Below are 22,133 nucleotides of genomic sequence, written 5' to 3' on the forward strand. Positions count from 1 at the left end.
CGTTAGCTCATGATCCATTTGAGAACAGCCTCAATATCATAATGGATTGTCTCAAGAATAATCATGGAGGGCATCCGTTCGTATACCTAAACAGCTTCATTTGTAGAAAAAAACTGTGATTGATACGTTACAATTTTCCTTACATGTAAATGTTTGACGTATCAAAACTGCATGTTACTTCCGTGATGATGAATGGCGCTTCTGAGGCCTCCCGATTTTCCATCTTGGAAACAAAGATCACTGTATGGCAATAAACGTTGGTTCTTTATATTGGACTGTGTAGTTATGCCAATCATTTTAGCATCCTGATATGTCCTAGAATCCCCCACTACGCCCTCAAATGAAATATGTATGTGCAAGTCAATTTTGATGCCGTGATAATGATAATTTGCCTTCTAACTTTCTCAGAATTTCAAATGAGCTTTTCCTACACTAAGCGTCTTAGGGTTCAGCTGCTTTTCAGCCTAACGCGTGTGGTATTTTGTTGTTTGCACATGCTTTGAGGGGCGTTTCGTTAATGCGGCGTGCGTGCCGTGGCACGGCGGTGCCATCTGATTACTTTGGCACTGTAAGCGCACGGTGAGCCCGGCGGTGGATGAGCCACTGGGCCACTATACGGCGCTATGTGACCTCTCGGGGGACTGGCGTGTGCAGGTGGCGAGGTGCGGGTCACGAGACCGGCCGAGCCGTGAGCGGGAGCCCCCATCCGCTGCTGGAACGGAAGGACAGGCGGGCTTTGCTTGGGTACTGACTAGAGAGTGGTGATCGTACCGTGACTGGAGAGGGTATCGGGCTGGAAAGATGATCAATTTTTGAATTTTGGCAGTGGGAAGAAGCAAACGAAGGTTTTAGTTGTTCATAAATTGAGCTGTAGATGATTAGACTGAACCATATACCTCTGTATACAGAGGTCTATGACTGAACTGACATTTGATATAAGTACAGAACGTTCGGTTTGTTTTCCTTCATATATGCGTCAATAGATGATGACATATTTGTATTTTCTAGAGCCTTTCCCTAGTGTGTGTTTTCTTCCTCATTCTCTCTGCTCGCTTACATTCACACCACATCGTTTGTTTCAGATATATCGGCGCTCCCTGTGGTGGCAGTCCGTGTAAAAACGGTGGCCGCTGCCTGCCCCGGCTAGCCAACTATATCTGTCAGTGCACGAAGAGCTACACCGGACGGCACTGTCACAAAAGTAAGATAGCAATGTTTTGAAATTTTGTTAATTTAAATTTATATGGTAACGGTTGACAGGCATTGGACTTTGTGACGCTGGACCAGTCTCCAAAGTTTGCAAGCTCTCGTTGTAACTTCTTGAAAAAAATGATAAAGGTACTCATTGCCAGACAGCGTCTATGAATAGATCGCCATTGACGTCACCGTCTTTTTATTTTTAGTTTAGCATTTTGTCGACGACGATATGTTTTCCAAGCTTACGAAAGCTATATCAGATGTATCTTCCTCAGCTGTTTGAGGCCGTGAAATGTTCAGCATATCAATGGGTAACGATTTCCTACAACATCAGTCTATAAATTTCCGTTAGCTGCGAATCGGGAGGCTTCTAATTATCGACTCGATTGATATATAGCCTCGGTCGCCCACATACGTGAAATGGACCTCCGCAGTCTTCAGGTGTCTCCCAAAGACTCTCTCTCGCCAGCCAGCCTATAGACACACGAGTACTCTACTTAGTATAGCTGTACAAAACATCACATTAGGTTACGTTGTTAGTCAAGCGACTCCTCAGATGCATAACAAAACTTACATACAAACACAAACGTAGAAATTTCAGCATTATTAGCATCACAACTCTAGCACACTTTTCAACCAAATTTCAATTATATAGCTGTATCTTGTTGGCCTTGGTATGTTTCACTCAAATGCTTCTAATCGTGTGTCCTTAGTCTTGCGGCTAATCGTTTCTAACAAGCTTCTTTAACTACCCGTACCCGTCTAGTGGTTTGTTTGTATTTGGGTCTATCTGCCCTGTGCCTGCCCTCCTATGCAACATTCCTATGGATGGCTGCTGAAATGCAAAACCCTCCACTCGTGTTTCAGAAGTGCGTCGGACTCGGTTGGACCGAGTCGCCGCCAGACGACAGAGTGACGCCGTACACTTCAACGGGAAGGCGTTCGTTCTTCTGCCCAACATGATCCGTCGAGCGTGAGTTACTATTTGTATTATTCTGCGTTTTATCTGTCATGTTCTGAACAAGAATACTCACATTGGTGTGCTTTTGCCAAACACATATATACGGAAGAGATTACCGTGGAGGTAGACCGTTTCGTCAGTGATACATACTCAGCATAAGTGCAAACATCCACATTACAAGTCATTCAACACACAGAATTGCATGTGACGGGGTTGCCGCCCTTCCAAAGGGACAAGTTTGATATCGACATTCGGTCGCCCAGTGGGCTGGTAATCCGTTTACTGGCTGGTCCAGCCGGCGCCGGGGTGCGGTCCCGACCGGCACCGCTGTCCAAAACTTCATCGGCAGTCTAACGATCAGAGATAATGCCTTTGGAGGCCGACAGCGCTGTCAGATATTATTTGAACGCTTTCGATGGGCTAATGAACGCTGGCGAGCTAGCCGGGCGGCCGAAAACATGTCTCTACCGAAGCCTGAATGATGCATTAATGCTATTATTGGGGCCGTTTTATTTTACGGGTGAAAAGATAAGTGATGCGAATGTTTCCGGTTGACAATAAGCATCCACGAAATGGCGATAAATATAAAGATTTTCAGTGTTCGTGAGAAAATGAAATGCATACTTGGTACGGATTCAGAAGTCGCGAGCCCAGCGGCAGCGGTGCTGTCGCGACATGCTAATCAATTCATTTCGCAGTTGATGGTTCCAAGTGACTTCAGTGACAATGCAACTCATGCATTGCTTCGAATGCAGCTCTCAACTAAACTGACATTTAACAGCAAACCACATAATTGTCCCAGTAGAAATTCCATGTACCTAAATCCGTCCGCCTTCCAATGAATACTACCTGAATCAATGTTAAGTAGGATCAACGCCCCATATACCATAGAGATGTCTGGTGTCTATTTAAGCGGTGCGTGATACGCGTATATCTCTAACGTCATTATCTAGTACCCCATGACCTCTCTCATACAATGCTAGCTGGCGCCGGATAATTGAATTCCGGCTGCTATTGCTACGTTGTGTGATAGTGGCCACGCCAGACGGTGAGGGTGCTATCGTTACCTTCCGTGATAACAGCCCCGTCGTGATAGTAGAGTGTTATTGCCGGCTCTGTGATGGGAGGCGCGCCCTCGTGATGTGGTAACAAGGTAGAGCTGCCGACAGTCCCACCGTACTACTGCTTAGCTTCGCAGCCGTGCTCGCCAGATGGGCTGGGCTGCTATCATTTTTAGGAGAGGGAGAGAGAGAGAGAGGGGGTGAGAGAGAGAGAGAGGGAGAGAGAGAGAGAGAGAGAGAGAGAGGGAGAGGGAGAGAGAGAGAGAGAGAGAGAGAGAGAGAGAGGAGAGAGAGAGAGAGAGAGAGAGAGAGAGGAAGGGAGGAGGAAGAGTTGCTCCTTTGTTCCTAGCCAGTATTGTAATGGGCTGAAGAGTGAGGAATGAGGCTCCCGCAATGCATCAGCCCAGAAAAGGGTGACGATGCGTGCTGTTTTATAAGTGCGACCAACCATCAGGGCCTATTGAATAAATTGTGTTATTGAACACCATCACATTTATCTATGACCCAACAGTTTATGTATATTCCATCATAGTATACCTGCATCCTGTTTTGGAGTCGCAGTTCTGTATGGGCCGCCCACGCCCCAGGCCGTGACTCAGCCCGCACTGTCGGCCGTATAGCGACACTGACTGTTGAGCCGAGCCAGCGGCGAGCTGTCGTAACTCTGCCGTCCAGACGGGGCCGCCCGGCGGGCCGGGGGGCGTCGCGGGATGACGACTGTATCCGGACCGTTAGCCGCCAGTGGTCCGACCCCTGACCCCTCCCGCGACCACTCTCCCTCCTGTCAGCTCTCCTGACAGCAGCTCCCTCCCCTCCCCTCCCCCGCATGAAGCCCAGTGATGCCTCCCGGCGGGGAATCGTATGGATGGTTATGCAACGTGCAGCCTGGCTTTATTGTCCAGTTTTCGATGCTGAAGGTGCCAGGGCATCTGTCATGATATCCGCATTATTTTGAAATATCTATTTTTTTATGTAAGGCCCAGAGGATGACGAACGTCCTCTTAAAGCTCTCGAAGTTGTTGTTTCGAGCATTTATTATGGTATACAGGGTGTCCCATAAGTTCGTTCTCACTTTAAATTTGCACGTAAAACAGAGTATGTACAGCCCTCAGCAGACTGCGTGGTAGGTATTCTTTTTTCGACAAAACCGATAATTACTCAAAGGCTATGTCAACAGTTGGTCGGAACTCACCTCACATAGATGTGCCATGCTCCACTCCTTCGATTGGGTCTATCACTAAACAAAGTATATGGCTTGTGTGGCAACAAAATGCAAAAGTTTGTTTTGGGGGCAAATATAAACTTTTAGGTTTTGTTGCCAAACTGGATGGAAAATGAATATGATGATAATGTCAATCTAAGATGCGGTATCTCGCGCGTCTTGCTGTTACGATTTTCGAGTGACCGATAGCATAGTATTCGCGTCATTCTCGGTTTTGTCGGAAAAAGAATACCTACCACGCAGTTTGCAGAGGGCTGTACATTGCGTTTTGATATATTTATGACACGTCAATGTGCTCCTCATTTCATGGCCAAACACACGAATACATGCTGCAGCATGCCAACCGGCATGTTTCGCAGCGTGGCAGGCTTGAAGTTAGCCCATAATGACTTAACCCTCGCCCTGGCAGGGCATTTTTCATAACACGGTCTGGCAGGGGGGGGGGGGTGATGCGACCCCCCTTCGCGATTGGTTCCTATGGCACCTAGAAACACCAAATTTAGTAGGTAGGTGGGCCCTCTGGAGTTCTTGCTCCTGTGCAAATTTGGTTGCTCTAGGTCAATATTTAGGAGGTTGGGGGGGGGGGGTGTAATTGTAAAAATTTCGCTAAAAACAGATCAATTTTTTCGCTTATAACTTTTTATCTAATTAGGATAGAGAAAAACGAAAAACACCAGTGAACTCAGCACGTCAAGGCGCGTCGAATGATATACTTTTTTGCTTGCTTAAGTGTATTAAAAGTTTTTCTTAATTTTCAAGTAAAGTTTAATTAATTAATTTAGTTCAAGTTAACCAAATTGCATCATATCGCATATCATTCGATTCGGCTGATCACCAGGAACACAATGACACCATTTTTTTAAGATCTAGCGTCATTATGTGCCAAGTTATTGGCAAAAACGTTATTTGACCTCAGTTGACCTCATTTGACCTGACCCATGGATAAGTACACCAAACAAAGGAGCACCAAGTGACCTGCTGTTAATTGATATGGTTTCAAAGCACAAAAGTGATAAAACGAAGCGGATATCTCCAGTATGTTCCGAATTTATTATTTTCCCGTAGGCTTAACATTACGACGTAATGACCTCCAACTGACCTCAGGTCAGTGACCTCTAAAAACCCGAACTATATGTTATACAACTCGGTGAACTTAGCACATCCTGAAAGTTTGAAGGAAATCAGTCCAAAACTGTGAGTTGGACAGGTGGAAAACGAAAATTGAAATTAGACCATGACCTTGTATCGGTTTTTCTGACCTGTTGACCTGACCCAAGATCACCCGGACCTGAAAGTTTCAGGTCATATGTAAAAAGATTGCCCCATAGGCTGTGCCAAATATGGCGCCGCTGCGCGTCGCCGTTTTTACGCTATCTTCGAAAAATCTTAGGGGGGTTGCATCAACCCTCGGCCAGGGCGATGGTTAACATTCGCCGTGAGCTCCTGGAGGCTGGAACGGCGTTTCGCTTCGACGAGACACGATTTCAGTATCCCCAGCGTATTTTCATGAAATCTTGGATCCCATTAGTTGCCTGACATGTGATCTTGCGACAAATGCCTGTCACATTCTCCTGGCACCGCTTTTGAGCTTTCCTTGACCTGTTCACCGATTCAGTGTCTCGCTTGAAGATGGGCCTACGACATTTCGGATGCCATTTCTCCTCCAAAATTGTGTTCATACTTGCGGTTCGAGTTAACCCGGCAGTTGCTGGGGTATTTCGCCACCCACCGTTTGCTGGGGGGGGGGGGGGGGCGTTAAACGCCCCCAGCCGATAACTCGAGAACCGATAGGCGCAGCGAAACGCACGAGGCGGCAAACGAAAGAACGCGACGAGACGCTTCAGATGAATACTTTAAAGTTGAATTTTGAGGTCACAGGTCGGGTCAAGGTCAGGTCAAACACCTGAAATCGGGCTTTCAGTTGCATGGACTTCAGGACTTCGCAATGGGCGCCTCTCGTCATAAACTCTGTCAAAACGGTGCACAATCCATCATATAAGGCCTACAAGAGTGTCAGCTCCATGTAGGGGTCAGTCAAGCATAGGTCAGGGTCAAGGTCAGGTCAACCGGGCAGGCACATATTCCCGAATATCAAAACTGATATTCGCAGCCTGTGACACATGTTTTATGGGTAATTTGGGGCGTAGAACACGATGGTGACATTCATTTTATCATATGTGTACGTGTTTGGCTAAAAAAGTTCAATTTAAGAAATGCATGTATCATGGTCGTGAAGTAGTCACGAGAAATTGCCAAGATTCAGTTCAAGATTTTGGAAAATGCGGAACGATAATCAATAATCGAAGATAGCCATTTCATTGTTCATGGTATTGGCAGTCTAATGGCGTTTACGGCATGTCTGTATGTCTATTCTGTGATTTTATATGATTTTTTAAACATATGCCGTCTTTGGTCGAAAACTCAGAAATCATGACGTCACTAAAACCTCGATATCTCAAAAATTTTCCGACCGATTTTTTTGAAACTTTGTCACAATAAACTTCAATCAATTCCCTACAGGTACCCCAAATTTGGCGCTCCTGCGGCGCGCCGTTTTTATGCTATGGCCCGGCGAAAAAAGTGGGGGTGTTTAACGCCCCCCCCAGCAACTCGCGGGTTAAGCTAGAACGCTGAAATTCCTTACAGGTCTTCTTGCAGAAGTATTCTGCGTCCCAAAACTGTCTCTGGAGTACCAATCGCATCCTGGTCAGCGTCTGGAGGCCTATAACCCCGCAATACCGTGACCCCGGCCTTTTGCATAGGAACAAAGCGGGACGAAATGGAGACCTTCTCTTTCGCCTTTATGGGACCGTTTTAGGGTTTAGACGAGTGTTTCATCTCGAACATGGACTAGGTAGTCCAGATGACCACATTGATGTCATCGGCCCTCCAGTTTTTTAGCCTCAGGCATAACGAAACACATGCTTGGCTATTTTAAGACATTTTCGACTGTTTTGAGTCCTCCAGTAAGTCTTAACCTTCCAGGCGGTGGGGGGGGGCAATTTTTTGCCCCCCCCCCTTTAGTTTTTTCGATATATCTCGAGAACCGCTGCGCCGATCGTCACCAAACTTTCAGTACCCTCCCGGGAGCAGCTAGCGCACATGGTGACCAAAAATTTTTCCAATGGCTATGATAGGTTGGCCGCTAATGACGTCAGAGTGACGTCATTTTTGCCATTTTCGACCCAAAAAAAGGTTTCGCGGGAAGAGCTGTCAGGCCTACAGCTTTAGAGATACAGAAAAATGTTTCAGACATAAAAGGTGTGGAATCAAAAGGGCTACATAACTGCTATTTCGGTTTTTCGATTTTTTTGGATTTTGACCCCCAAAAATCAAAAAATAGATTTTTCAAATATAATAGCCGAAAAATCCAAAAAGTTTTTTTGAATTTCGAAAAAAAAAACGGAATATATGTGATAGTCCCTACCGCCTTCTATCTACATACCAAATTTGAGATCGATACCTCTTTTTTTGACCAAGGGCGGCGCCACCGTGGGGGCAGTGGGGGCAGACTGCCCCCACTGGCAGGAGGCCGTGGGGGCAAGACTATGTTTTGCCCCCACAAAATTTGGCTGATGTATGGGAACAGAAGACCGGTGCAACATTCATTATAGGCGGTTATAATAGTACGCCTGTTTTTGACGGTCCTCGTATCAAGTGCGTCAGCAGAACGTTCGTTCTCGGACCGTCTGTCGCATCTCCTACTCATTTTCATTCACCAAAAGGCTGCCCTCGAGCTTGATCTCGAGGAGGTTGAGAAGCAGTTTATCAAAAGTCGGCCAGAGAAGAGACCACCCTCTTTTGGGAACCCTTAGACTGAGACTGAGCTCAGAGAGGTATGACAAAATGTGATAGGTATGTATATCCCGGGTTATCTGGAATTGTATGTGGGTTGCCCTAATGGAGCTTATTCTCGTACCTATATCAATCGTACCTATGTGAGAGAATCGCACATATATGCGTACTACGGGGAAAAGAGAAATAGGTAGGGGAAAGTGGGTGTATTGCGCCCTCCTAACCAATTGCGCCCACCAACATTCCCACGGATTCAATGGCATGTTTAGATTTTTGTATTCGAAAACATTATTTTCACCACTGGATAGATCATTTTATGGCCCAAACTCTCTGATGAAGCCAATTAGCAAGGCTCATTACGCCAGCAAAGATGTTATGGCGTTTTCTTAACTATTTTGCAGTATTTTGAACCGTTGGCTATAAAAATTTGCGATATTTGTGTGATTTTCAGAGTGATCCCAGTAAACATGCCGACGTCGGCCCGACGTCGGCCGACGTCGGGGTGACGTCGGCAACTCGGCATCGACATGCCGACGTCGGCCCGACGTCGGTCCAACCTCGGCACGACGTCGGCTGGGTGTCGGATATGCCCGCATGTTCCGACGTCCAGCCGATGTCCAGCCGACGTCGGGCCGACGTCGGACCGAGATCAATTGCTGAGGTCCAGCCGACGTCGGGCCGACGTCGGAGCGACGTCGGACCGACATCGGCCGCTGTTTTGACCGTTAAAATAATATAAAATGCATGTTTCATGTTTCATAAAGAGCTTCTGTATTCAAAATATCCTCAGGAAACTCAAATCTTCCTCCACGCCGCAACCCCCTAATCCGGACTGGACGGGAAACTTTATCCCATTTGGGATTGCCCGTAAGCCGAGCTCGCCCGTAGCCGGGTGCGGTGAGTGCTTGGGGGCTGCTTGGCATATCCTGGCTTTGGTCAGGCTCAGCCCCGGCAACTCACCAGGACCGGGCCCAGTTCATATAGAAAGGCCAGTCGGCAAGTGTCACTTTGCCAAAGTGCCACTTATCAAAGGGACACTTCCCAGTAAACATGCCGACGTCGGCCCGACGTCGGCCGACGTCGGGGTGACGTCGGCAACTCGGCATCGGCATGCCGACGTCGGCCCATCATTGTCATTGTCGGTGTCATCCGGCTGATGACACCGTTCGTCTATTACCCCGCAGTCGTAAGCGACAGAAGTCGAACCGGCTCAGCTTCCACCTCCGGACCACGGACCCCGAGGGACTAATCGCCTGGCAGGGACGGCTCGGATCCGTGGACGCCAACTTCTTCAGCGTCGGACTCGCCAACGGCACCGTCCAGCTCACCTTCAACCTGGCGAGGTCACGCAGCGGGGTCGTCACACTGGGGTCAAAGGTCAGTACTCAGACGGTTATATTTATGCACACTTCGGTGTAAGATATTTAGCAATGCACCTTTACACTACATATACAGACGAGCCAACGTTTATAAATGCGAACGGTTAACATGCATTTTCATAAAAAGGTGATCACACTACCATTTGTAGTTCGTATCCTACGAGCTTGACATCTGTAACGCGACTACTGGCCGCTGAACGCATTGCGGTACAGCATAACTTCAGGCGCCCACTACTACTGCCATCTATGAACAGCGATTGAAAGCAGTCAATGGCCGGGCGCGTTACCGACTACGGGGCCGTAGTGGACGTTGTATTTCAGTTTAGAACAGCCGTCTGTGGAAATTCCTCTGTTTTGTTTTCGTTGGGAATTTTCCTCTCATTTGTGGCGGATGGCGGGTTAAGTGCGCACCATTTGTGTTTTGTGCCAGACCGCTCGTAGCATTACCCTAGTAGCGCGCGATTATGCTGATATAACTCTTCTTGGGTCGGGCTTTGGGGCGTCACGACACCTCAGTCATGACTGCTGCGCTGTTGGTAGGGTCAGTTTCTTTAGATGAGAAGTCGGCCACAAGGAAGCGATTCTGAGAATGCATTAGCAGCGATTTTAAACGTGACTCACAAAGAGTTTGTCTTGGTATGTGTGGAGTTAAATATAGTATGAAATGAGCTGCATTTCATGGAAATATATATTTTTGTGCCTCTTTACGGTATCTTTATGTTACTTTTGACAATTTGTTCAAGTCGGCGATATTTCATCGTTATTTTAGTATGCAAAATGTAACGATGTGATGTTTCAATATGCGCTCGATGACTTTCCGTCGTTTGATCACACACTCGCTAACGCCCTCCCGTTGTATTTCAGCACGCGGTCAGTGACGGCGCGTGGCACCGTGTGCGGGTGCGGCGCCGCCGCCGCTGGGCCTCGATTCAGGTGGACCGTCACCGTCCGGAGCGGACCTCGCGGCCGGCTAGGGGCCGCTCCCGACTGCACACTGATGGAAAACTCTATATCGGTGAGAGAGGGAACGGGAACTGCTGGGTGCACGCCTAGCGATACGTTTTGTTTGTGCTCTTATGTCCTCTTATGCAAGTATGCATGCGTTTTTTTAAGAAACTCAGTGATTAATACATTTCAGGATGATGCAAAATACAAATACAGAGTTTCAGTGGTGAAAGTTCTCAAACAAGCATGCCACGCACATTACGCCGGAATGTTGCACGTCCTTTCATTTTCAACGCATACGATCTCATCTGAATCTCAGTGGCGTGGCGGTGGGATACGGGTTAATGAGCCTATTTTCCCGTCATAGCTGCTGCAAAATTGAAACATAAAACCTGAAAATGTTGACATTGAGCTTCTTGCAGAGCTACTGCTGTGACAAGCTCATGCAATATTTTTCTTTGGCGGCCGTGCACAGCTTTACTTACGTAGCCTCGTGCTATATTTTGTGCATACGCTGTACGTGGCTGCAAAATGTCAAAGGAATCCATGGCACGTGGTTGCGCCCCGCTCGGGCTTATTTTCCTTTGTGAGAGCTCAGTGAAGAGGCCGTTGGCTGGTCTCTATGTGTGAATAAATAGCCTGTCGATTGCTCTTATGTGGTTATTAATGCCACCCGACTAGGCTTGGACAGAGCATTTGTTCTGGCGTCTATGGCAATGCCCTCTTCTGCAGAATAAGCCATGCTTCAGAAACGTTAGGAACAGACGTGTCTGAAGGCTATTTACCATGCCATTAGTATAGCTCAAACCCTGGAAGACGGTCAATAAATTTGTTTTAACATATTTAGCTCTGAAAAAGGATTGAAAACCTTCCGTTGTTGATCTGGCCATCCCTTGAGTAAGGTAAATGAGAAAATGTTTTGTCCACTACCTGAGGGCAAATAGAAAAAAAAACAATAGTCCCAGCCATACGCTGTTTTACAAATGTCATATCGTCACCTTCAAAAGTCCAAGTACAGCCATGATCTCTCATTATCCAACACGCGGGAATATAAGCTACACAAACGTTCCACTATTTATAACAAGGTGAACATTTAACACAAATGCTTAGCTTTTAGCTTCAATATCAGCACTATCAACTGCCGCCATTCTACCCTTCAATAAATCAGCGAGGGAACGTCTGGCTCTTAGCAGCTGCGCCACCGCCTCGCCACCATTGTCCACACTACCGTCCTAATCCTATCACGCCCTCTCTCTGTCCACCGTCTTCCCTCGCTTCTGCTTCCGTTCCCACGTCCGTCCCCGGCAAATAGAACAGGCGACGGTGAGGCAAACAGCGCCTCCAAAACGGCGCCGTCGCCTGGCACAGCGGTGACGTCGGTAAACACGACACCTGAGCATCGGCCCGCCGAGGAGAGCCCGGCCACTGCGCCGCCGAACCGCTGCGGGGAAAGGCATAAATACAACGTTTTTACATATAGTTAACATGTAATAAAAAAATACTGGTGAGATATATGAAGATCTCATAAAGAGATGTGCTTAGGATTTTTTGCGTTTTGTTGGCTGCGGTAGCTGCATACGCTAAATTCTCTCAGATTGTGGTAGTCAGACTTAACACCAGCAGTGGCATCTAGCATTATGTAAGCCACTGACCCTGCCCATACATACAGAGGCTACCGATCAAAGTCTGCACCGAGCGAAAAGCCATGCCGAGTACAGGAAGACGAGTCCAACTCGACGGATGTCGCCGTTACAAGTTGTGGTCAGCAACTTTGCCGCTCCATAGTCAGTGGCTGGGAGGGACGGATTTCCGCTGCCTGACTGGCTCTTTGACCGACGCGGGGAGGCTGGGGGCACCAGAGATCGCCAGATAACCGCCCACCCGACTGGATTGCAGTCTGAGTGAGGACGGCCTCGGCTGACATCTCCATATTCGGCGAAATCTGATGGGTTGATTTGTTCCGGAAGCTGGCTTAATGACCTTGTTTTATGTCCCGCTGCCTGGAGTTGTGTTCCGGTGTTGCGTTGCAGCAAGCATCGCAGTTCAAATGACCAACATATTGAACAGGATTTCCGATTTAGCTTGGGAGAACATGCCCAACATTGACCACTGACAATGTGTCGTAATAATTGAACGGAATTCAACAAAGTGGTGCACCCCTCTACAGTTTGTAAAAGCACTGACTCCTTCCTATCCCGATCAGCCCACTGTCGATCACATATCGGAACTTTTGCCACCGCTGCTGCACTGACATCCGCGGTCCTTTCGGACGCACAGTGTGCTGCGTGCCGCTGTTTGTGTTCCGTTATTGTCCGCGACACGTCGACCCGTAAGTGGCCGCTCGGTAATTGCGGACAAACAGCGCCGCCTGGGAGCGGCCCAGAGAAGAGGCTGCGTCGCCGCCAAATGAGCCGGTCCACCAATGTCCGGTGGACGCAATGAATGGCCCGTGACGTCACTGGGGTGGGAACGTAGCGCGGCGGACGGCTGTGGACTGTATTGGTCGGTGGATGCCGACAGACAGTGTCGGAGTTCTCACGCTAATTAGAGGAGTGCGGGCGTGAGGTTGTTGCTCTTGGTGCTCGGTTATGGCGGCCTTTGGTTCTTTATGTAGGCGCGAAGTAGGACAGGTCCGAAGGAGCTCGGTTGAAATGGTGACCTGACACTTGACAGCCATTAGCCCGGCTCTCAGTGATCATATGTACGGCAGCGATATGTCCTGCATTGGTGCATGAACAGATTTCAATGCTCGGAATATGATCAGCAATGCTTCAGATCGTGAGTCGTTTTCATACATCAGACAGCAGATAGATGCCAGACCTTTCCTGACATCGCCACAACAATGGCGCCGGTCGCCGCGCCGGATGCTACAATGGCATATGACAGGGGCACGCTCGCATGTCCGCTGACATGCGTCCACAGAGGGCAAAAACAATTTCAGAAACGTTCAGTATAGGCCCTAGCAATGGCTGAATGTAAGCAGTTACAGGGATTTGGATTATGTCCAGCTTCCAAGCCTTGTCTAAGAAGGGAATGTAGTTTTGGCGGCGTCGGATGACTTTTCGTGGAAATATTGTGGTGTCGCCTGAAACTAACGGCTTTGATTGATTAGATGCTGCCAGCTGTCTGTCTGAGCTAAATTGAAGAGGGTAGACCAAACATCTCTGTGAGGAGTTGTGGTTGCTGCTGTGGTCGTGTCCAGTGGCGTATCCAGGATCTTGAAAAGGGGGAGGCCAAACATGCTCAAGGGGCCCCACCCTTACCTTACGGGCCCCAGTAGTGGCGTACTTAACCCACGCCCAGGTGCAGTTCTTTGCCACTTTCGCCATGTGAGGGAGTCTTTTTAAGCACACTCGGCAATCTAAAAAAGAAAAAAAACGTGAAAAAGCCATCGATATCGATAGCTCTGTATGTAGTGTACAATTTATTTCAGCAGCAGTTGGCATACAGTTTTTTTTTTGCTTTGGTCGTTGCCGGGGCCACTAAAGATTATCAAAAGCAAAATGTTTTGCCAAGTTTTTACGGTTGTAATATTTTTCAAAGGGAAGATGTTAACCCGCGACCTGGTGGGGGGGGGCTATTTTTTGCCCCCCTCCAGACTTTTCGATATATCTCCAGAACCGCTGCGCCGATCGTCACCAAACTTTCAGTACCCTCCCGGACATCAATTTTACACATTGTGACCAAAAATTTTTTTCCAAAGGCTATGATAGGTTGGCCGGAAATGACGTCAGAGTGACGTCATGTTCTGCCGTTTTCGACCCAAAAAAGGGTTTCGCGGGAAGAGCTGTCAGGCCTACAGTATTGCAAATACATAAAAATGATAAGGACATAAAAGCTGTAGAATTGACAGCGCTACAAAACTGCTATCTTGGATTTTTGATTTTTTTTTATTTTGACCCCCAAAAATCAAAAAAATATTTTTTTTTGGATATATTAGCCGAAAAATCCAAAAAGTTTTTGGAATTTCGCAAAAAAAACGGAATATATGTGATAGTCTTTACCGCCTTCCATCCACATACCAAATTTGAGATTGATACCTCTTTTTTTGGCGAAGTTATAGCGAAAAAACTGTTCAAAATTGATGACGTCAAATTTTCAAACTCAATTTTTAGAAATTCTAGACCCCGTAGCGCAAAACAAAGACCACCATTAGACTCCCCGTGACGAGCTGCATCGAATCAATACCCATTTTATGCAAAACTATCAACTTTAAAATTTGACCTTTTTTGGCCTGACCTTGACCTGACCTTGACCTGAACTTCACCAGAAAGTGACCTAAGCCGTACCTGATAGTCTTATAACCAACACCATTGAGTTGGAAATGAAAAATTGGCCATAAAACATGCATCACACAACCTTAGTAAAGTTGGGCTCATGTGACCTGACCTGTGACCCTTGGTGACCTGACCTGTGACCTGACCTGGTATTGTCAGTGACCTCTAATAGCAACATATCTACTAGGCAACTGACGCCCTATCGCTGATTCTCGACAAAATGCGTTTTCCTCGGTGTTATAGCGCATTCCCTAGAAGACCCGTAAACGGTGAAACATTTCATCTTTGACCTGATCTGTGACGTCATCGGTGACCCCGAGGTCAATGAAATTTGGTTTCCTTCGACAAATTTGACAGGCCTTTCGAACGCCGTTTGAATTTTGCGGATCCGTCCAGTAGTTTCGGAGATACGAGGGGGGGCAAAAAATAGCCCCCCCCCCCCCACCAGGTCGCGTTATAAACAGACCCCACCAGGGCGCGGGTTAATCTCTTAGTGTCTTGCGCTGGTTGAGGGATGATACCTACCCTTAACTTTAGAAGGGCCCGACTCGTTTTTTTGTAAATATTCAATTTAGCTCGAATGTTTGAATGGACGGATTGACAGAGCCGGAGCCAACGCTAAGCAGAGCTTGTTGCGTAGACCCCGACCCCTACCGTCCGATCGCGCAATTCCGGGTAACGGGAGAACGGGAGATGGTTGAGCTCTGATCTAGACTCTGATGGCTCTATGTCGCCCACATTGGCCTCACTCCGACATCTAAAGGGCAAAGGCTCATTCTGGCCTCTGAATCTGCAAGCCCCACACCGGCAACAGAGTGAACCACGCTGGCCTCCGGGCCCCATAATGTCCTCAGGAGACCCATGCTTTGGCTGACCTCATAGGCCCCCCCCCCCCGCTGGCTCTTGGGAGTCTTTGAGTCAGTCTGACGACCCTATGCCGCTCTCGAACCCACGCCGGTCTATAGAAGCCCATGACCCACGCCGGCCTTTAAGGGCCACCCCTACCTCAGGGGGGCCAAACATGCATAAGATCTGAAAAATAGCTGCCGAGGCCCTCGAGGTGGCCTCTAATGGCCCCGCGACGCCAGCCTATGAAGGCCCGCGCTGGCTTCTAAAGGCCCAGCACCAGCCTCTGAAGTCTGAAGTCAGATGACAGATGGCCCCACGCTGGCCTCAGAGGGTTCACGCTGGTCACAGAGTGCCCCGCACTGGCCTAAAAGGGCTCCACATTGTCTTCAGAGGGCCCCAAGCTAGTCTCGGTGGCCAATGGGCCTCAATCTGACCTAAGAAGGCCCCATGTCGCTGGGCCTAAATGTCCCCACGCTGGACATAGACGGCCCCATGCTGGACATAGAGGGTCCAACACTGGCCTTACAAGGCCCCACATTGGTCGTAGAAGACCCCACAATGGCCTTAGAGGGCCCCACGCTGGCCTTAGAGGGCTGAGCACTGGCTCCTTAGGGCTCTACACCAGCGTCAAAGGATCCCACGCTCGAGTCTAAGCTTCTTTATGGCCGCCAAAGCGACCTCTGAGGGCCCACGCTAGCCTCTGCGGGCTCGGCCTTGGCCTCTGAGGGCCATCAAATGGCATTTTAAGATAGTTTGACGCAGTTTGACTTTATTTATGCTTGGGCCAGTACTTTGGATGAGACCCTGAAGGTTGGCTCTTTTGGGACACTCAAGCAGGCACGTACCCAGGCTTTCGCCCAGGAGGGGGCCGCCTGCTCTCAAAGGGGCCCACGGGTCACCCAGATGCCGCTGTCAACCCAGGCAGGGGCGTATCCAGAGCCTTTCGATGAGGGGATTGGGCACAGTGGGTCCGGTCACCCCTTGCAGCGGCCCCCTCTGTCCGTCTGTCTGTATGTCTGTCTGTCTAAGCCCCGAGAAAATGTGCAAAATTGGCAAGTAAAAATATCATTTTTTGCTTGAAAAGTATGCACAAAATGCACGGCATTTTATGTCGAAGTGAAGCGAGCGGGCGCCTCAGAGTCACCTGTGTTAGTCCCTCAGAGGTGTCGGTGAAAGGCCGTCAGATGCGCTGGTGTGGGGTCCTCGCAGGCGCCGTTGTAGGTAAGGGCCTTAGGGCTTAGAGGGACTGGTGGGGGGCCATCACTTAGGCTTTATCATTAAATCCGAGTGATCACGGGCCGTTCAGGTAATCAGGGGCCTCTCAGGTGACCAGGGGCCTTTCAATTGACCAGGGCCTTTCAATTGGCCAGGGGTCTTTCAATTGACCAGCTGGGCCCACCAGGTGACCAGGGGACCCTCTGATAACCAGGGGACGGTTATACCAGGGGATCTACGGGTACCTAACTAAGGGCCTTTATGTGACTGCAGGGGCTCTTCATATAACCAGGTACTCCCCGGGTAAACATGGGCCTTTCAGGTGACCAGGGTTTCTTCAGATCACTGGCCAAGGGTCACCCAATGGATCAGGGGCCCCTCAGGTAGCTAGAGGCCCCTTAGATAACTAGGGGCCCCTCAGGTAACCAGGGGCCCCTCAGGTAACCAGGGGCCCTCATATACCAAGAGGCCCAACTGGTAACCAGGGGCCTCTCAGATAATCAGGGGCTCTCAGGCAACCACGGGCCCCTTAGGTAATCAGGGGCCCCTCAGGTAAGCAGGGGCACCTCAGGAAACCTGGGGCCCCTCAGGTAACCATGGGCCCCTCAGATAACCAGGACCCCAGTAGCCAGGGGCCCCTCAGGTAACCAAGAGTCCTTCAGATAACCAGGGACCAATCAGGTAGCCAGGGCCCCCTCAGATAACCAGGGGCCCCTCAGATAACCAGGGGCCCCTCAGATGACCAGGGGGACCCTCAGGTAACCAGGGCGCCCCTCAGGGCCCCTCATGGCCCCCTTGGGTACGTCACTGCACTCAAGTAACCCAAAGGGCCCACTTGCATGTTTGATGCCAAAGGGGGAGGCCATGGCCTCTTGGCCTCCCCCCTGGATACGCCACTGGTCGTGTCCATTCCTCAGTAGGTATTTTGTCTTTCTGGAAATGCATATATTACGTAGGTATATAGAAAAAAAAATGATCGATGAAAATTTTTTGATAATATAAATCGGAGTTCTGGCATTGTGCATTGTCCTGGTGCTGTCTGAACCCAAGGCTAAGCTGGTGCGGATATGCACATTGCACAAGGCATGCCTGCCTACATTATGCACGCCGGATATAGCCCTCGCATGCAACAGATGTGACATCAAAACCATTGCGTGGTAATAAACTAGCTCGGTCATGATGCACAGCGCATTTGGGAAAAGCCGGTGGCGGCGAGGTGTGCATTTTCGGCCCACCCTGTGTGACTGAGCTCCATGATAAGCTCGCCGGTAACGACTAGCCACGAACGCGGTGCGGCGTGCTCTGTATTCAGACTTGGTTCCACTTGTTGATGAGATGAAGTTTGTACGGGCGCCGGGCCGGGACAGTCGGCCTGGAAAATGGCCGGAACACGAGGACCACGTCCAAGGAAAACGTTCGTGTAGCGCACCTCTCCAGATGCCACTCGAACGGATCCCACCGCTCGAATAGTGCGCAGATGCAGCGTAAGAGACGTGATCGAAATAGTGGGCCTGAGGTAGCCCGTTCCGCTTATTGGGTTCGGTCAGGTGTGCAGCGTGGATACGAATTCGCTGAAAAAGAAATTTATTCATTTGCCGTCTTCATTGTGCTGCAATCTAAGCTAGAACGTGACTCAACTATCATCTTCTGTTGGTTTGTAGCCTTGGTATTTACGGAGAGGTTACCTTCCACACGGCTGGGTCTAAGCACAACGGTAAATTTGGGAAATATTCCCAGCTTTCCCTTCATGCAAACAAGCACTCTGCACATTGCACATGCATTCTACATAACTCTTCGCCGACCGGAGAGCATAACAAGTTACCGTCAAGACGTCGGCTGGGCTGCCGTCATCTTCCTTCCGGAGATGCTCTCCGTTTGAACCGGCGGATGTCGGCATGGCTCGAGTTGGGGGTCGGGGAGGCGGGCGCACGCGCCAGGGCGAGGGGTCAGCTGGGTTGGCGTCAAAGAGACGCCTGATCTGCATAAGAGAGGCGCGGCGGCGGCGACGGCGGCGCCAGGACCCGACAGAAGTCGTTCCGCTCCCTTGGCCCTGCAGACCCACCCAAAGCGCAACGATCAATGCATGGCCCGGTCGGGAGTCGCAGAGAGCCGGACGCGCCCCCGCCGGCGCTATTTCGGGGCGCCTTTGTGAGGTGCGTCGGCGCCGTCAGGTAGCTGCCGGCCGCGCGAGTGAGCCGTTAATTATTCAGCAGATCTGCAGCGTACAACATGTTGGGAGCGCGCACTCCCGTCACCGGGCAAAAACATGACGAGGGATGCAGATTAGTAAATGATCAGGTCGGACGGTAACTGCATTATCTAATTATCCATATTGTAAACAAGGGGGGCATAAGCTACTGTATATACGCGACGCACGGCGTACTGCATTATTTGTGGGCATCGAAGCGTGAGTTGTGCCGTAAACGATGCGGTTCATTGGTCACAAACTCATGGACAGAGCTCAACCTCTACGGACCCGAATGTTTTACTTGTATGCGCCATGATTCATGGACCTAAGTTACTTGTATCCTAGTGACATTCCTTTGTGTTGACCTTTCGCGCCATGCCATGTGCTGTTAGTTGCAATGTTTCTTATCTGCATGGTGTTTTGATCACCTCTTTTGACCTATTCATGCTTAGTTGTGCCGACCCGTAGCAGTGTCATAACTCTCCATGACGCGTAAATGCCGCGTTGTAACGCGTCGATGCCGACGTGGTGTGACTACTCAGAGATCCTTTAGCACCGCTTAGTCAGGTCTGATGTGGCCTTCACCGACTTCATTTGACCTGTGCTGACCTCTGACCTGTGCTGACCTCGTCTGACCTGTGCTGACCTCTGACCTGTGCTGACCTCCTCTGACCTGTGCTCACCCCTGCTGACCCGTGCCGACTCCGTGTGCCCCCAGGCGGTTCACCATCGCTGCCGGCCGGGCTACCGTTCTTCTGTTACCGGCCCTTCTCCGGCTGTCTGCGCCGACTCTCCGTCAGCAAACACGCTGTCAACCTCGCCACTCACGTGGACAATGTCAAACTGCACCGCTGTCCGGCAGTGTGACCGGATTGGTCACCAAGGTGTGACGTCATCCGTGAGCAGAACGGGCGTGAGCGAGTGAACAGAGGGAGTGAGGCGTGTGCTATAGCCATAGGTCTGATCAAGATTGGTGACGTGAGTGGGAGTTTGAACGCTCGTGTGTGTGTTTAAATGGCTACGTCAGTGAAATGTGTTGTATTGGAGGTTGTTGAACGACAGTGTACTATAGAGTGGTTGTAATGGCAGACTGTATCGTGCTGGGAGTGCTGACCACCCAGTCGGTGTTCTATGGAATGTTTGCACTGGTTAACTGTTGAACGCTGTTAGATTGTCTGACGTAACTCGCTAACTCATTGACCATTGTGTACTCATGAATGTGTTTGGAAAAGATATTACATGTGTAAATAAATGTCATGGATAACAGTAATACTGTACAGTGTGTTGTTGTATGTGCTTTTGGGAGAATGGAGACAGGTGTACGTCATTCTCAACTAATTCGTTTCCCTATCAACCTGTTGTTGGTGTCATGTTACTGCCATGTCCACTTGCTAATACAGTGAAATGTGTTAAAAACAATGAGTGTAGCTTGAAACCCAAAATGAGCGTTTTGCTTTTAAGCGCCCGATGTATCCAAGTGATCCTTTTTTAATAATTGATTGTGAAGATAACTAGCATGAAATGATGATGAATGCATCGTGGTGGGAAAACATGAATTATAGGAGAAACAGTTAACCGATTTTTATGACCTTTTCAAACATTCATTATTTATTTGGGACTTGCGTGCAGTAAAACAGACAAGAGCGTTACACGATTAGTTAGTTAGTTTAGTAAGTTAGTTAGTCGATTAGTTACACATCGTCACACGATCATGCATTTATGTGAAATAAAATGGATCACGTGATGGGTGTCCCTAAAATTGCGCGAGATAAATAATGTAGCATTTTTATGTATAAGTTCCAGTTCTATCAACGCAATTTTCAAGGCCGTATACGGTTTACAACCTAAACATGGATAGAGCCATTTTTGCCGAACTAAGCTCGCTGTGCAAATGGCTGCTAGCAGCCCGGTATCGCTGCGATCTGCATTGTTAAGCAGCTGTCAGTCGGTCTTTGTGGCCACTTGTGTGATCGATGCGTGCTCTCTCACGGGTGTGTGAGCGGCCGTTGTATGTCGCTGAACTGTCCGCGGGTGGTAGGACAGGGGGTGGGGAGGACAACTGTCCGCGGACATGTCCACTAGGAGGCGGTGAATGGCTGGGACGCCGGCCTTCGACCCCGACAGGGCAGTCTCACGTCAGCTACTCACGGCCAATGGCTGGTGTGGGGCGAAATGTTGATGGATTTTAGGAGAATTATTGACAATGCCACGAAACCATAAAGTGGATAAGGTCTATCACTACATCCCTTACTTTCACTATCACACTAATTCTACATCCACCGTATTGGCCCATCAGTATTGGATGACCCGTTATACATGTAGATATCCATGGAAAATGGATCATATTAGCATGTACAATATACAAGGAACTGCATAGTTTCACACACTTACCCTAAACCAAAACTCCAAATATCTAAACCTAAACCTCTAAACGCGCAGCGTACGTGAGCGACCTGCTATATCACGCAAAAAGCCAATGCTGGTCAGAAGAGGCATCGGTTCGATCAACGTCGATTTATTATTAGGCCCGTTATGCCTTATGCGGCCATAAATGGGTCCAATTTGCCACCATTACGCATTCTGTTCCCAGTGTTTGTACTCTTTTGTTCACCTCTGGCAACCGCGCGTTCTTCTCCTCTGTTCAACACGTGTCCCATTGTCTGTCCTGTGTCTTCCTGTTCCTCGCGTGTCCGCCTGTCCGCTCGCTGTCCGCCTGATGGTCACGTGCTTGGCTGTCCTGTCCGCCCATGGTGGTCACGTTTTCCGCTGTCCTGTCCTCTAGCTGTCCTGTCCGCTGCGTGTGCAACGTCTGCGTGTTTGCTACCTCATGATGAAGATGTGCAACACATGATATCGTGTTTCGCATTGGGACATGGGTTAACATGGGAATCTAGGCATAGCAATGTGGTGAAAATTATCGTTGCACTTTTTCCTTCCCCTTTGAAGAGCAAAAAAGATTATCATTATTGTGCAAATTTGACCTTATTGCATTGCTGCGTAGCTTACATTATAAATCAGCAATTCGAGCCCTCCTACTCACAAAA

At 49.1% G+C, this 22,133-nt stretch overlaps 1 protein-coding gene across 1 annotated transcript; it reads left to right on the forward strand.

The window, feature by feature from the left end:
• The first annotated feature begins 1,085 nt into the window (after positions 1-1,085).
• Positions 1,086-20,508, forward strand: LOC122372917 (agrin-like). Its single transcript, XM_043350595.1, has 5 exons — positions 1,086-1,201; positions 2,065-2,170; positions 9,421-9,613; positions 10,480-10,630; positions 19,808-20,508. Exons 2-5 carry the CDS (start codon positions 2,157-2,159, stop codon positions 19,954-19,956), a joined length of 507 nt encoding a protein of 168 aa, XP_043206530.1. The 5' UTR covers positions 1,086-1,201; positions 2,065-2,156; the 3' UTR covers positions 19,957-20,508.
• The last annotated feature ends 1,625 nt before the right edge of the window (positions 20,509-22,133 follow it).

Source organism: Amphibalanus amphitrite, unplaced genomic scaffold (genome assembly GCF_019059575.1).
Source record: "Amphibalanus amphitrite isolate SeventyFive unplaced genomic scaffold, NRLGWU_Aamphi_draft 001418F_arrow, whole genome shotgun sequence".
NCBI lineage: Eukaryota > Metazoa > Arthropoda > Thecostraca > Balanomorpha > Balanidae > Amphibalanus > Amphibalanus amphitrite.